Genomic DNA, 16,855 nt, shown 5'->3' with positions numbered 1-16,855 from the left:
TGAATTATGACACAACACAGATGTTAATACCAGGTATGTTGTTCTCAGGTCACATGCTGCACCATGTCAACATCGGCCTAACAGTCAAACAGTGCGTCCACCAGATCCCCTCAATCACAATGGAGGCTAACATTCAGCCAATCACACGCACTGTCCTACGGGTTCGTCTCATCGTCACGCCTGACTTTCGCTGGAATGATCAGGTAAACATGGACGACATACATACTGCTGTATTCTGCTTCTCGTTATATTTCATTTGATTTTATTTAATTGAAAGTACAAGTCATAGCCTTCAAGATGTTCTTCATTTGTTGTTGCATATTCCACACACATTTATCAGCCTGCCAGTTATTACTACAACCTAAAGATACTCCTCACTCAGTACTCTGAACCGGGCCCTGGCGGTAGGGTGATAGCACAGCTGAGTGCATCACCGAGCCGCTACATTGCACAGGTAGTTTGCACTGTTTGGCTTGTTGCTAACGTAACTACCAGAAGCATGCAGAAGCCAGCGCTGCTGTGTTTAAGGACACCTGTGTGTTGCCCCGAGGCTGGAGCAGACGTGTTCATGTTAGTGTGCTGCAGTGTGTCAGCAGGGTGAGCTGTGCTGTGCTTTTCTTGCTTCTCCCACTGACGCAGTAAGTGGAAGTGAGAATCCCACTGCATGTGTCACTGCTGGCAGCCCTCATTGTTTGTAGGGACAGAACCCCACAGGTGTTATTCACATCCTTTTGTTATTGTCGAGTACACAGCAATGAGATTGCAGCAGTGTTGACCATGGAATCTCAGGCTACCTTCAACTGTTCTTTTCTTAATATAATGTTAATAACAAAGATTCTGACACATACAGGATAAGGAATGATGAAGTAAAACATGATGCTGTGTTAGGCTGGTGATGATGGTAACATGTAGCGTAAACAGGTTGTTCTGTAAAGTGGTGCGAACGCCTCAGCACAAAGTAGACACGTTAATGTTGAATATGATTTTTATTTATGTGATAAGATTCCTTTCTCGTCAAGTCAATCTCAGAGACAGATATCTCAGAACCTGAACAGATTAAACCCGAACGATGTGCTTAGCCTGGTGATACCACTATGTTGTGAGATTCAGGACAAACCCCCCCCCCCCCCTACAGTACAAGTCTTCATACCTTTTGTGCAAGATAGACAAGAGGTCCCGTCACACGGAGGCTCACATGAGGTCAAGAGGTCTTCAATGTAGACAAGTAGTGATGATCACTGAGTTTGGCATCAGATGACATTTGAGGTGCTGAGTATAGATTCTAAAAGCGCTGTATGTGTGATCGTGCACAAATATCGAGCACAGTATTAGAATGGGCCTCAGTCATTTCTTGTCATATTCACAGTTCAGTAAACTGTGGGAAGTCTGACCAGTAGAATCTGCCAGGTACCATGAGAAGGTGTTCTACAATGAAGCATAATTCAGACAACAAATGTATAAATGTCAAGAGGCAAGAAGAACACAACATATATAAGTAAGGATATAATGATGTTTTGATATTCAGGGTTAGGAAATGAGAGCAACGAGCTATGTTTCAGATTTCAGAAGGTCCGGGGAGGGCTGGACTTCAGCATTTGTCTCCTCCTGTCTCTTGAGCACCAAAACTACTCGGTGAGACAGCCAGTGTAGTCATGGTCACATGTTGACAATGGAGGAGAGAAGGTCTGCTCCCCCTACCTTATTCTCACAGCCATGGAATCTCCATCTGTCCCCGAGAGCCAGAATACCTCCGCCCTCGCAGCATGTCCAACCTCAGTGGGCAGGCAGGCCAGAGGGGATCTTGGGAAGCTTATTCCAGAGTTTGTCATGGAGTCTGAGCGGAATAGGAAGCTCATTGTATATGAAGCTGAATATGAAGATGAATGTTTATGTCCGATTAGCGATGCATGCTTCAATCATGGGAGAGTGGTAATGATAGACCGGCCGGCTTAGCCCTGATCTGGCTGCAGAGCCGGGACACATGTACCGACACATGAGCCGCCTCCTCGATGCCACCCAGCCCCATACCACACTGACACGTTATGATAAATACTCTCACAGCCCTGCGAGTATTGTTCATGGTTCCTCATTGCTCACAATGCTCAGTGCTAACATTGTTTGTAAAATATGATCTTTTTCATGTCCCCATATATCCAAATATTCACTGTTATTCCCTTTAAATTCTCTTCTTAACAAGATGGGAAACAGCATGTAGACCGTCATTCGCACATACACACTCAGAAACCAATCAGTATTTCTAACCTGGAATATTATACTGTCTGTGACAGTAACTGTCTGTTTACTGTCTGTTAGTTTGTGACGTTTCCATAAAAAAACTATTTGTCTACAGCAGCGGTTCCCAAACTTTTTAGGCCGCGCACCCCCTTCTACATCCCGACTGGGTTCGCGCACCCCCCCCCCCCCCTAATAAAAAAAAAAAAAAAGAAGCAACAGAGCCTTTTAAGCCTTCATAGCCGCATAAGAATCGGACCAATGAGAGAACAGTTTGCTCGCGCGTGGCATTTGTTTACAAGATTTAGTCCACTGTTAAATGTTGCAGTGTGAACACAAACCGAACAAAGGAGCAACTGCAACAAAGCAAACGAACTGAAGGTGTGAAAACGCCCTGAAACACTGCAACAAAGTTTCAATCACTTTCAGTGACACAAGGCGTCACTTTTAAAGAGCAATACGGATGCGAGGACACACGCACAGGCTCAGAGGCAGATTATCACATTTAATTTACAATTAATGAGCGACTAATGTAGCCAGGATGTCTTCGGACAAAGCATCGATGCGGAGCGACACAGTGTTGTTGGACACCGGGATCATGTCCAACTTTTTTGCTTCTTTCTCCCCAATCATACATTCCACCATCTCTCTGGCAGCTGGCAAGCACACGCCTTCGGCGATTGTGTGCGGTAGCCCCTTTCTCGCTATTCTGTAACCAGATATGAAGCCCGTAGTGCGTCATTTATAGACCAACACATGAATGAGACTCCAGTTGTTTTTGGCTGTTTTGTAACTCCTCCAATTTCGATATAAACAATGTAAGGGGCTTTTGACTTGCACTGGCATGCTTGGTGTTCAGGTGGCGACGTAAATAAGAGCTTCAGACTGTTAGCCAGAACCTCACTGCACACCACGCACTGTGGCTTTGGGGAATCTGCGTTGCCAATCCAAGTGAAGCCCAGACACACATACTTTTCATCATATTTCCTCTTTTTTTCCCAGTCTGATGCTCACTCTCGTTTCCTCTTCTTTCACCTTGACTCCGCGATGGGCCGATGTGCTCCCGATTTGTCTGTGCTATCCCTTCCTCCTTTTCGGTCTCCTCCGTCTCATCTTCCTCTGACTCTGGCTCGATTTCTTCTCCCGGTCTCTCCCCAACGCACCTCTCCGTTCCCCTCGCCTCCGATTCCTCTCTCTCTCGCTGTCCCTCTCCTCTTTTACGACTGATAGCTTCAGATGTCCCACCTGACAGCTTTTAAATTAAAATTACATTTTTTTTTTATATTTAATATTATTACACCATCAGACCGCCATTACACTTTTCCTCTCGCGCACCCCCTAGAGGCAGCTCGCGCACCCCTGGGGGTGCGCGCACCCCACTTTGGGAATCCCTGGTCTACAGCATAATATCAACTAAGATAGTTTGACACTCTTCAGGATCAGGAAGCATGCAGGCGCATATATCGAAAAAACAAGTTTAAATAACCAGAGAGTTTGATCAGCAATTATCTACAGCAGGGGTGTCCAAACTACGGCCCGCGGGCCAAGTACGGCCCGCGGTCCATTTTTAATTGGCTCGCAGCAACTTCTAAAAATATAATGTAATATGGCCCACACTTGAAACTTGCGCTTGACTGTATTGTACTTCTTAGTTTCACCACTAGGTGGAGATACTGTGTTGAACAAGGCAGCTTCTCCACAAAATAAGAGCAATCAAAGAAACATTACTTTCCACAGACACCGCACAGCTGTTAATTTGTTTGCGGGGAGTTGACGATCATTTCTGCATTCGGAGCTGCTTGATTTTAGGAGTCTAAAGAGCACAACAACAGGTAAGGACATGTTTGAAGCGGTGTCAGATGCAATTGACAAGATGGGACAAGCTGTGTGGAGTTATAACAGATAGGGCTCCAGCTATGAAAGGCGAGCGCAAGAGAGCGGAGGTGAGGCTGTTAAAATGCAGCGTATCACCCACCAACAAGCCCTCTGTGCTCAGACAGTCCAGCTCGGCGATGTGATGAACACGGTTGTGAAAACTGTCAACATAATTCGAGCACGAGGGCACTCTACGCAACTTCAATGTTGCACACTTCCCCACGCAGTCCGAAGTCAAATGTGCTTTTCCAAAGGCCAACCTTTCTGCTAAAAGGGGGAAATACGTGTCCGTGATAACGTCTCTCATGACAGAACTCAGTCAGTGCTTAGTGGCGGCTGGTCAATAGAGGGCGATAGGGCGCCGCCCCACCTTGAGCCACAACAAATAAAATGAATAATAATAACAATAATAAACGATACAATTTGTCAATATTTGTGTTTTTGAAATATGGAATCACCCAGTAATATGTGTAAAATATGATATCTGCGGTAAATATATGCTTTTCCTGAATGTCCTCTCTGCATGTGCACGTCTCAGCAGCGCTGGAGAAACTGCCCAAAAGAGCAGTGAAGCAGTTTAGCCAATTGCTGATTAAAGATATAAATGTGTGACATACAATTTAGCCAATCAGCGCCCTCAAATAGATTCAGCTTGGGGCAGAATCGATTCGGGGAGTTGACGATCATTTGGGGTTCTGCCCCAAGCTGCGCGTTCCCGTCCGGACGAGTCTCTACAGGCGGGCGCGAGCTCCAGCGCGAGCACTACTCCTCCAAGACCCGTTTGAGAGGAGAACTTTGAGGAGAACCTGCAGTGCTGATATCAGATCAACCTGACCTCACAATCAGACAGCAGACTAGCAGGAAAGGGAAGCAGTACATGCGAAGCTACCAGCTGTAAATAAGATGTCCTGACGTGTTTGTCAAAGTGTTATTTTCTGCTTTTTTTCATGTTGGAATAAATGTTAAATATTTAACTGCAAAGTAGCAATACGTGTTTGATACCTTCATTTATTTAGCATTAAATCATACTGGGATGTTTGCTGAAATTGATTGGATGTGGCACAGCCCTATCTAGAACATGTTCCACCAGCTGCCATGGCTTTCAATATGTTTCTCTCATTGAGAGAGACATCGAGCTGTTCTCAACTCCCTTCTATTTGAATAATGAGTCTGTTCGGCTCAACATACGTGAGCAAACATCTCTGTTAAATCTGAACAAAAGCACATTGGGAACCAAATTTGATTGATTTTGCTCACTTTAACACACTAGGGGTGAGGCGATCGGACCTGAGTGGCCCAGCCCTTGGTATATTTTTCTGTATGTGGCCCTCAGTGAAAAAAGTTTGGACACCCCTGATCTACAGCCTCAGCAATAATTTATAACATGAGGTTGACAATGGTATATATTAGGGGTGTAACGGTTCACAAAATTCACGGTTCGGTTCGGTACGTTTCGGTTCAGCAGAAAACTATAAATGCCAGAGAAATGTACTTGATTTTAAAATATATTTATTCATTAAAACTGTGCTACACTGTGGCGTCTCACAGCGCAAAAGTGCCCGACTGGAGTAGAACATTGTTCTTTGGTGGTGGGTGTGTCAGAGAGCACGCTGTCCGTTACGTCATGTGGGTTGCCAGTTTGAGAACAGTGGCTCCACTGAAGACATATTTCCCACAATTTAAGCTTCTGCATTTTCCAAATGCACTAGTATTATTATACTATTACTATTATTATGTTATACTAGTATTATACATTTTAATTTCTTTTCACTTGTCTTGTTCTGTGTTTTTCTGTCTATGTGTTCCTTGTGTTGCTGCCTGACTTGGCCAGGTCTCCCTTGCAAAAGAGATTTTTAATCTCAATGGGACTACCTGGTTAAATAAAGGTTTAAACATTTTTTTTTTTTTAATCTTTTTTTTCTTTCTTTTTTTAATTCAAACGTATTGTTCAGTTCGTCATGCGTACCGAACCGTGAGCCTCATACCGAACGGTTCAATACGAATACGCGTATCGTTACACCCCTAGTATGTATGTATGTATGTATTTATATGTATGTTAGCAAGACTATTTGGTTTTATTTTCTATTACCTGGAGAATTGGTGAGTTAGTGTTCTTTTGTCTGTTCAGAAGAGAGTGACTTCTGTGCTCTTGTCCTCACTCATTCAGGTCCACGGCTCGGTGGGTGAGCCATGGTGGTTGTGGGTGGAGGATCCCATCAATGATCACATCTACCACTCCGAGCACTTCCTCCTGCAGAAGAAACAAGTTTGTGTCTTGACTTTCTTGGACCTCGGTTGACATGCGGACATTGTGATTGATGTGTGTTCTTGTGTCCTGTAGATTTATGAGTGTGTGTGTGTGTGTGTGTTCCTCCCTTCAGGTGGTAACAGGAGAGCCTCAGCACATAGTGTTCACCATCCCCATCTTTGAGCCGCTGCCCTCCCAGTACTACATCAAGGTGGTGTCTGACCGCTGGCTCGGGGCCGAGGCCGTCTGCATCATGAACTTCCAGAACCTCATCTTACCCGAGAGACACCCCCCACACACTGGTACACTCTCTCACACACACACACACACACACACGTTTATGATGTGACAACAGGGATTTGACTCAAGTTGCATGTCTCCAGCTGTTAGACTCCAGTTGCTGCCGTCCCTTGTTAAGAGCCAGACTGAGTGCAACCAGTAAAAGCCCTGCATTTTAAACCCTACGTATTAAAGGATTATCAGCAGAATGCAATTGTAGAATCAAAAGTAAAATAAAGTGGTGAAATGTCTCCTGTGACTGAAAAAGCATCATATCAGCATCATTGGACCCTTTTGGGCCTCAAACAATTATTCAAATGCTAAGAAAACATCTGACAGGGTATTTTTGAAAAATAATATTCTGAAAAGTCTAAATATTTCCCTGTGAAATAGAATGGAGCAGAAATGTAGCCACCATCTTGACCAGTGAGTCTTTCTTTTTTATTTTCCTCTGCAATGTTATTAGCTGAACGTCCAGACGCCGGCTTTAGTCAGATTTAATTGCACCGATCTGTAAACATTTCTGTCTTTTTTAAAATGTTTTTTATAGATAAAAATTGTATTGGCCGATATTACTGCAACTAATTGCAGATAAATCAGTATTAGTGTGTATGCAGGCCCATGAGGTTGAGGCCATTCATCTAAGGGGTCCATTCCAAGATTGATTGTCTATGTCATCTGCTTTTATCTGAACATTACAATCTGCCAATATACTGTTATTAATACCGGCCTTAAGAATCCCATATCAGTCTGTCGGTACTTCTCAGTGAACCTCTCCTGGTTCACTCTGTGATTCTTATTCATGCTTTCAAACATCAGCCTTCATTTTTATGTTCGCTGTCATCAGCATCCAAGAGTTGGTGCTGCTGCTGCTTCACATTAAAAGCTTTATTCTGGGGAATTAGTGGGAGGCTTTTACTGCACCGGGGGTCTGATCCCGGACTGCCCCGACTCCTCGTTAGACCCACTAAGTTTAGACCCACTAACTTTAGACCCACTATGTTTAGACCCACTAACTTTAGACCCACTAACTTTAGACCCACTATGTTTAGACCCACTAACTTTAGACCCACTATGTTTAGACCCACTAACTTTAGACCCACTAACTTTAGACCCACTATGTTTAGACCCACTAACTTTAGACCCACTAACTTTAGACCCACTATGTTTAGACCCACTAACTTTAGACCCACTATGTTTAGACCCACTAACTTTAGACCCACTAACTTTAGACCCACTAACTTTAGACCCACTAACTTTAGACCCACTATGTTTAGACCCACTAACTTTAGACCCACTAACTTTAGACCCACTATGTTTAGACCCACTAACTTTAGACCCACTAACTTTAGACCCACTAACTTTAGACCCACTATGTTTAGACCCACTAACTTTAGACCCACTAACTTTAGACCCACTAACTTTAGACCCACTATGTTTAGACCCACTAACTTTAGACCCACTAACTTTAGACCTGGCTCCGCTGCCCCTGCTCTCCTCCTGGCAAAGAAGTGTACTGATGGCAAAAATACAAATAGTTTTCTCGTTTCTTCCACTTTGGATTTAATTCAATAAACAGACTATCACAACCTACCCGGACCATAGCAGTTTGATTGTACATATTGTTGCCCTGCTGTTAGTCAGCATTGGGCTTATATTTGTTGTTTCTAGGCACCTCCCCCAGCTGATTTAGAGAATGGTTCATAATACATCAAGCGCTCTGGTGGTGCTCCGTTCTTATGTCAGTCATGTGATTCATGAATGCAGGCCTATTGTTGCATTCTGAAATTGAAATTGTTAGTTATGAGTGATGAGTGATCCTTTGTTTCATCCCCACATGTTTCTTCATGTGATGGTTGAACAGCTGGATCAGATCCAGAATGTTGTTCATCTGTCTGAGGAAGAGAGACAGTAGAGTTGCAGTCACCTCATGGTTGGTGTTCTCATTGAATGAATATATTTTTATTTACAGCTATGATGCACAAACAGTGACGTGAACACGTGTGTTAGCTACTATGATGCACAAACACGTGTGTTAGCTGCTATGATGCACAAACAGTGAAATGAACACATGTGTTAGCTGCTATGATGCACAAACAGTGAAATGAACACGTGTGTTAGCTGCTATGATGCATAAACAGTGACGTGAACACGTGTGTTAGCTGCTATGATGCACAAACACGTGTGTTAGCTGCTATGATGCATAAACAGTGACGTGAACACGTGTGTTAGCTACTATGATGCACAAACACGTGTGTTAGCTGCTATGATGCACAAACAGTGAAATGAACACGTGTGTTAGCTGCTATGATGCACAAACAGTGAAATGAACACGTGTGTTAGCTGCTATGATGCACAAACAGTGAAAAGAACACGCGTGTTAGCTGCTATGATGCACAAACACGTGTGTTAGCTGCTATGATGCACAAACACGTGTGTTAGCTGCTATGATGCACAAACACGTGTGTTAGCTGCAATGATCCACAAACAGTGAAGTAACACGTGTGTTAGCAGCTATGATGCATAAACAGTGAAGTGAACACGTGTGTTAGCTGCTATGATGCATAAACAGTGAAGTGAACACGTGTGTTAGCTGCTATGATGCATAAACAGTGACGTGAACACGTGTGTTAGCTGCTATGATGCACAAACACGTGTGTTAGCTGCTATGATCCACAAACAGTGAAGTAACACGTGTGTTAGCTGCTATGATGCATAAACAGTGAAGTGAACACGTGTGTTAGCTGCTATGATGCATAAACAGTGAAGTGAACACGTGTGTTAGCTGCTATGATGCATAAACAGTGAAGTGAACACGTGTGTTAGCTGCTATGATGCATAAACAGTGAAGTGAACACGTGTGTTAGCTGCTATGATGCATAAACAGTGAAGTGAACACGTGTGTTAGCTGCTATGATCCACAAACAGTGAAGTGAACACGTGTGTTAGCTGCTATGATGCATAAACAGTGAAGTGAACACGTGTGTTAGCTGCTATGATGCATAAACAGTGAAGTGAACACGTGTGTTAGCTGCTATGATCCACAAACAGTGAAGCGAACACCTGTTGTGTGAACGATGGAGCTAGCCTCACTTGACTGGTTGACCTCTGTCGAGGTCCCTGAGTGCTGGGTCATCAAACATTTGAAAGGAGAGGAAACACAGGGAGTCGATGCCAAAATACTCTAAAGACTATTTCCTGACATATATTTGGCATGTAACAACAGATAGATAATTAACAAAGCGTCACAGAATCAAAACAGGAAAATGTATTTTTCATTTCACTGGGACTTAAATACAGAAGTGCCTGATAACCAAGCACACACGGGTACCTCCTGTCCGTCATTGAACAGACCTCAGTAAAGCCTCCTTCCATCTGCTAACAGTGGTTTTAACCCTCACACCACCAGCTCTAGACATTCAGCTGTTGTCTGATGCTATCACCTCTTGCTGGTTGTAAAGGAGAACAAGGTTCCATCTCAAACTGTGTGGCGTTATCAGCCAACCCGGTGTTTGAGCTCAGCAGGCACTGTGCTCCACCTGCTCTGCACCAACGGCAGACAGACTCAGCTGAGAGCAGCTGGTGGACACACTTGAACAACAACTGTTATTCTCATGTCCACATATTCAGCATCACACGTTATTGTATCTCATGAAGGTGAATGAATAATTGTGCAGGATACAACATTGACATACTTAAACTCTTGTTTTATGGAACAGGAAGTGAATGTTTGAACAGACTTACTGGTCTGTACTGTATCACCTCTTTTCTAATGTAGCCCACTGTTTGCTGCCATAAGAGTCCGGATTCATCTTCTCCCCTCTCAGAGCTGCTGGACCTGCAGCCGCTGCCGGTGACAGCCTTGGGGAACCAGGAGTACGAGAGCCTGTACAAGTTCACCCACTTCAACCCCATCCAGACTCAGATCTTCCACACGCTGTATCACACCGACACCAACGTCCTGCTGGGGGCGCCAACGGGCTCTGGGAAAACCATCGCAGCCGAGATGGCCATGTTCCGGGTCTTCAACAATCATCCGACTGCTAAGGTTTGACTCGATGGCTGCGTCCGTCTCACTGTTGAAGTCACGGGGATGTTTGTTCCAAAGACTGACTGACCTGCTGCTGTCCTTCCTACTGGTCACTAGGTGTTGATTACATGAAGAAATGAAGAACCATGGCAAACAATCTGTTCAATGCTCTATGTTGAATTTCATATTCAGTCAAAGCGACCACACACTACATCAGCGGTTCCCAAACTTTTTAGGCCGCGCACCCCCTTAATAAAAAAAAAAAAAAGAAGCAACAGAGCCTTTTAAGCCTTCATAGCCGCATAAGAATCGGACCAATGAGAGAACAGTTTGCTCGCGCGTGGCATTTGTTTACAAGATTTAGTCCACTGTTAAATGTTGCAGTGTGAACACAAACCGAACAAAGGAGCAACTGCAACAAAGCAAACGAACTGAAGGTGTGAAAACGCCCTGAAACACTGCAACAAAGTTTCAATAACTTTCAGTGACACAAGGCGTCACTTTTAAAGAGCAATACGGATGCGAGGACACACGCACAGGCTCAGAGGCAGATTATCACATTTAATTTACAATTAATGAGCGACTAATGTAGCCAGGATGTCTTCGGACAAAGCATCGATGTGGCGCGACACAGTGTTGTTGGACACCGGGATCATGTCCAACTTTTTTGCTTCTTTCTCCCCAATCATACATTCCACCATCTCTCTGGCAGCTGGCAAGCTCACGTCTTCGGCGATTGTGTGCGGTAGCCCCTTTCTCGCTATTCTGTAACCAGATATGAAGCCCGTAGTGCGTCATTTATAGACCAACACATGAATGAGACTGCAGTTGTTTTTGGCTGTTTTGTAACTCCTCCAATTTCGATATAAACAATGTAAGGGGCTTTTGACTTGCACTGGCATGCTTGGTGTTCAGGTGGCGACGTAAATAAGAGCTTCAGACTGTTAGCCGGAACCTCGCTGCACACCACGCACTGTGGCTTTGGGGAATCTGCGTTGCCAATCCAAGTGAAGCCCAGACACAGATACTTTTCATCATATTCCCTCTTTTTTTCCCAGTCTGATGCTCACCCTCGTTTCCTCTTTTTTCACCTTGACTCCGCGATGGGCCGATGTGCTCCCGATTTGTCTGTGCTGCACCTCTCCGTTCCCCTCGCCTCCGATTCCTCTCTCTCTCTCTGTCCCTCTCCTCTTTTACGACTGATAGCTTCAGATGTCCCACCTGACAGCTTTTAAATTAAAATTACATTTTTTTTTAAATATTTAATATTATTACACCATCAGACCGCCATTACACTTTTCCTCTCGCGCACCCCCTAGAGGCAGCTCGAGCACCCCCAGGGGTGCGCGCACCCCACTTTGGGAATCCCTGCACTACATGGTCATGGAGATGCACAGGTTGTGGCTGCAGGAGCTCTATTGGTGATCATGTTCTGTAGTGTACTGTGATGTTGCAGAGGTCATGGTTCATAGCTTTGTCTGCCTGTGAAGCTCAGCAGGGACCTGCTCATAGACAGAATGTCTCCTCATGTCTAATACTACGGTAGCTTCACATCCACCATCGTTTAGGATGAATCAACCCATTTTATGATTTTGGAACATTTTTCTTGACCGCATTATCAGCATTATTTGTATGTTAATAAACACACTGAGTCATTTAATTTGCTGTTGCTTAGAGATGCTCCAACATGGGAAGTTGTGGTAAGAAAGTTGACATTTACATCCAGCTGGCAGTGCTTCTCTCCATTGAATGACTGCTTGTACTTGTTGCTGTGTGTTCAGGTGGTGTACATCGCCCCAATGAAAGCCCTGGTCAGAGAGAGGATCGAGGACTGGAAGGTCAGGATTGAGGAGAAACTGGGGAAGAAGTAAGTGAAAACAGCATCTCCTCTCAGTAAGTGATGGAGGACACCACGCAGGCAGGACACATTATGCAGCTGGCATGAACAGCTGTCGTAGAAAAAGCCTCCTGCGTATTTATGTCTTATTTTATGAAAGATATACCCTCCCATAATGAGAGAAATGAGCAGGCTGAAGTGTTCCCTGGTTCTTACCTGTGTGTAGAGTGGTGGAGCTGACGGGTGATGTGACTCCAGACATGAGAGCTATAGCTCAGGCCGACCTCATCGTCACCACACCAGAGAAGTGGGACGGAGTGAGCCGAAGCTGGCAGAACAGGAGCTACGTCCAGAAAGTAGCCATTCTCATCATCGATGAGATCCACCTGCTGGGTAAGAGCCTACAGCAGACCTGCACCAGTGGCTGTCAATGGGTTACTTTCATAAACTCTTTTTAAGATTCAAGCTCATGGCCACTAGTTTGTGCCAGGTAGCTTTTCAGTCAGACAGCAGCTATGCAGCTCTATGCAAATATTTACAAGCTCATGAATGGACAAGATGCCCGTGAGAAAAGGGAAGTGAAGTCAATGTAGCGTGCAGATAACAGTGCAGTCTCAGTGGGAATAAACTGATGAGGACTTTCAATCTGACCTATGACTGTGGGAGGAAGTCAGAGGACAAACATGTGGAGAACATGTAGACCTGCACACTGTAAGAAATTTGAGCATAGAACTGTGTTTAGTAGATATAATAAAAGTGTTCAATAATTCATAATTAACAATTCATAATTAGTCATAAACATAAGTGTTTTGGAAATGCATAATTAAGATAAGCATAAAGTCTTTTAGGATTAGTAGCTAGAAGTAGAATTTGAGACATGAAGCTTTTGCCAAAGTTTAACGTTTATACTGAAGGATTATCATAGAGGGATTAAACAATAATTGACAGTAATTGAATGTGTTAGTAAACTCAGGGACAGAAAGGCAGACAGGCGAATACACTCCTGGAAGTTAGCCAATAGGAATTGGGATAAACGGAAGAGGAGGTGTTTCGAACGGATGTGGGTGGTTTCATTTCAAGTCTTTTTCTCTCTCGCGTGATGGCTCTCAGAGGACGGATGGGTTTTATACCTGAGGAGCTGAGTTGAGTTTTTTGCAAACAGGGTTTTATTGATTTAATATTTCATGAAATGGTGTACTTCACTGTAAATAATGTGCTTGCATCAGTGGGATTAAATTCCTTTTAATTGTAAACCAGTCTTGGTAGATTTCTTATTGCAGCGTGTCGACTGTACAAAGCAGCCGGACACGTGCTCTGGCCTCCTCGCTGTGGAACAGACTCAAACTTCCACAACACACACAGGGGGACCCAGAGCCCTCTTGCTATGAGGAGATACATTGCAGCAGATCAGCATATATAGTATGCATTGTCAAAAAGAGTTGCGATCCCAGGACCAGCCTTAAATGAGGAATATATGGTCGGCCTGTAAATTAGGTTAAAGGGACACCAAGCGTAAAATTAAGAGTTGAAAGTTGAAATCTAATAATTATTTTAAAGCAAGCATGTATTACATAACAAATGTAAAGTGATTTTAACAAATGTCAACCTGATAATAATAATAATAATAGGTGTATCTCAGTAAGAGTGCAGTCTGTGTGAGTGTTTAAATTGAGGAAGTGAGCAGGGTGAGGGCCTGAAGGGATGTGGAAATAACGGCCGTTGAGAAGAGAAGGCACAAAGCTTAATAATGAGGAAGGAGGAAATCTAATAATTATTTGAAGGCAAGCGTGTGCTAAATAAAGCGATTAACAACTAACTGTGATTATGATAACTGTAACTGTGATTATGATGATTGTAACTATCAGTGGCGGCTGGTGGAACATGTTCTAGGTAGGGCCATCCTATCAATTTCAGCAAACATCCCAGTATGATTTAATGCAAAAAAAATTTAAGTATCAAACACTCAGTATTACTTAGCAGTTAAATATTTAACATGTATTCCAACACGAAAACAATCAGTAAATAACACTTATACAATATAATATAACATGTTTATTTATTGAGATGCCCCTATGGACCTTGTTATAGGAGGTAAAGATCAGGAGAAGTAAACATGAAGTGTAATTATGAATACTGATGTTAAATTAAGCTATGATGAGTTTTCACTGTTAATTTAACATCTCTATTACATGTAGATGCCTCCATGACCAAGTTAAGCAGATGAGACTGAGGACAACTATGTAGAAGAGAAGATGTTCACTTTGTCTAATATGTAGCTTGACAGAGTTCTCATGTGTGTCCTGGTGTTCTCATGTTTCCTTACCTCCTCATCCCTCACTCCCTACCCTGGTGTTCTCATGTTTCCTTACCTCCTCATGCCTCACTCTTGCAACTGTCCGTGCTGGATCCGTCCCCGTTGTTTTAAAAAGCTAAATAAGTTATGAGCATGACGTCATCCAGCTAGCCAAACCTGTCTGGTGTACAGCTAGTACAGAAGCTTCGCATGTACTGCTTCCCTTTCCCGCGAGTCTGCTGTCTGATTGTGAAGTCAGGCTGATCTGATATCAGCTCTTTGGCTGCAGAATCTCTTCAAAGTTCTCCTCTCAAACGGGTCTTGGAGGAGGAGCGCTGGCGCGGGCGCCTGTAGAGACTTCTCCTGACGAGAACGCGCAGCTATGGGCCTGATCGTTCTGGCCCCACACTGAATCTATTTGAGGCCGCTGATTGGCTCAATTGTATGTCACTCATGTTGGGATCTAAAGGAGCGTGTTTGGGTTATCAGCATTTAAGAAACTGAATTCTTGACATCAATAGAATTATTGATGTATGTAACAATTATTAATGATTATTAATAACAACGGGGCACCACCCTGCGAACAGGGACCAATAACCAAACGATAAAACTAAGTCTCATAATTAGTAGTCACTCATAATGTCAATAGTCTGCGTATGACTATACATTCACTGACAGTGAAGGTTTTAAGTTCGAGCACAGGCTACTACATACAGTCTTATCAAATACATATGCACAAGTAATCACAGACGACTGCTCCTTAAAGTATAACAGAGTTTATTAAATCAAAATAATAAATGATCAAATCAATTAATATTGCAACCAACAAACGTTATCATACAATTTTATATGCCTAAACTAAAGAATGAATAAAATGGATGAGGGTGTATGTCTGTGTGTGTGTGTGTGTGTGTGTGTGTGTGTGTGTGTGTGTGTGTGTGGGTCTGTGGGTGAAAAGGAAGGGGAGTCTTACAGCTACTGCTAAAGACTACAAAGATGGCGGCGTCGAGTGACGCGGGCCAAAAGGGGAGGGGCCTTAAGATACTACAGCTAAACTACCACCAGATGGCGGAGTTGAGTGACTCGGACAAAATGGCGGTGAGACTGCTATACGTAATCACGTGTGCCTGGGCAGCACGTGATGTGAGGCGATCGTTTGAACGGGGTTTCCCCAGGGGCAGAGAGAAGAAAGAGAGCAAAGGTGGGGGTCATGAATCAAACTTCTGCGTGCGGTCCGCGTTGTAGTGATAATGGGGATCGCCGTATCGTACACAACGTGCCGTTGTCGGTAGAACTGCCAGCAGTTATGTACGATAGCCGAGATTCCACACTCACAGAGCTGATTTAATGAGGAGAGAATACTACACGAAGTGTAATAAAACAAATGAAAAGAAATCAAATAAATCCCAAGCAAACAGTCATAGCAGTTCATAAATACAGCGGAGCTTCTCTGCTGCGTAATGATTGCGCAATATCTCAATATCACGCGACAGTAACTTAAACACACAAAAACACGGGAATATCGACATATAAATGAATGACCTGAATTAAACGTACGTTAATTTAAGCTAAGCTATGCCCAGATGCCAAGAATCTTACTTGTCGATGCGTCGTTGCAACGTTGAAGTGTGTTCGTGGCAACGTGGTCCGTTTTCCTCGTCGGGAAGGGGGAGCAGGGGGAGCTTGCTTGTCGGCGCGGCTTTGCAGCGGGCGCTGTGCGTCGCACGGCGTTTGCTGGTGCGGCTTCGGTCCGTTGGCGTGAGCTCGCTCTGGAGCGAAACGCAGACGTGATCAATCCTCGCTGCAGGGAGGACAGTTTAACTTCGGCTGAGACGACGTGGTCCGTACGTCTCCCGGTAATCATCGGTCAGGAGAGGATTAGACGTCTTCCTGCCGGAGTGTGCACAAATAGAAAAAGAAGCAAAAAGCGGAGAACGGATCGCTGATGCGGATTCGTCTGGCGGGCTGAGTGGGCCTTTACTCAGCGTGGAACACGGCTGTTTCGTCCAGCGAAATGGCTTGTCAGGGTTTGAGGGGCCATTGCTTCCTCGTGGCCTCCGT

At 44.1% G+C, this 16,855-nt stretch overlaps 1 protein-coding gene across 2 annotated transcripts in view; it reads left to right on the top strand.

The window, feature by feature from the left end:
• Nucleotides 1–16,855, top strand: part of ascc3 (activating signal cointegrator 1 complex subunit 3) — a 246,923-nt gene that overhangs the window by 165,219 nt on the left and 64,849 nt on the right. For both annotated transcript variants that reach the window (XM_079276288.1, XM_079276289.1), the window contains exons 22-27: nt 49–203; nt 6,275–6,373; nt 6,489–6,657; nt 10,462–10,682; nt 12,446–12,531; nt 12,728–12,894. In XM_079276288.1, coding sequence (XP_079132414.1) covers nt 49–203; nt 6,275–6,373; nt 6,489–6,657; nt 10,462–10,682; nt 12,446–12,531; nt 12,728–12,894 — 897 coding nt within the window. The remainder of the gene's footprint in view (nt 1–48; nt 204–6,274; nt 6,374–6,488; nt 6,658–10,461; nt 10,683–12,445; nt 12,532–12,727; nt 12,895–16,855) is intronic.

The sequence above is a fragment of the Melanostigma gelatinosum genome, assembly GCF_949748355.1.
Source record: "Melanostigma gelatinosum genome assembly, chromosome: 9".
NCBI classification, from domain to species: Eukaryota; Metazoa; Chordata; class Actinopteri; order Perciformes; family Zoarcidae; genus Melanostigma; species Melanostigma gelatinosum.
The sequence above is the reverse complement of the archived record's forward strand: the minus strand, read 5'-3'. Positions and strand labels throughout refer to the sequence as shown.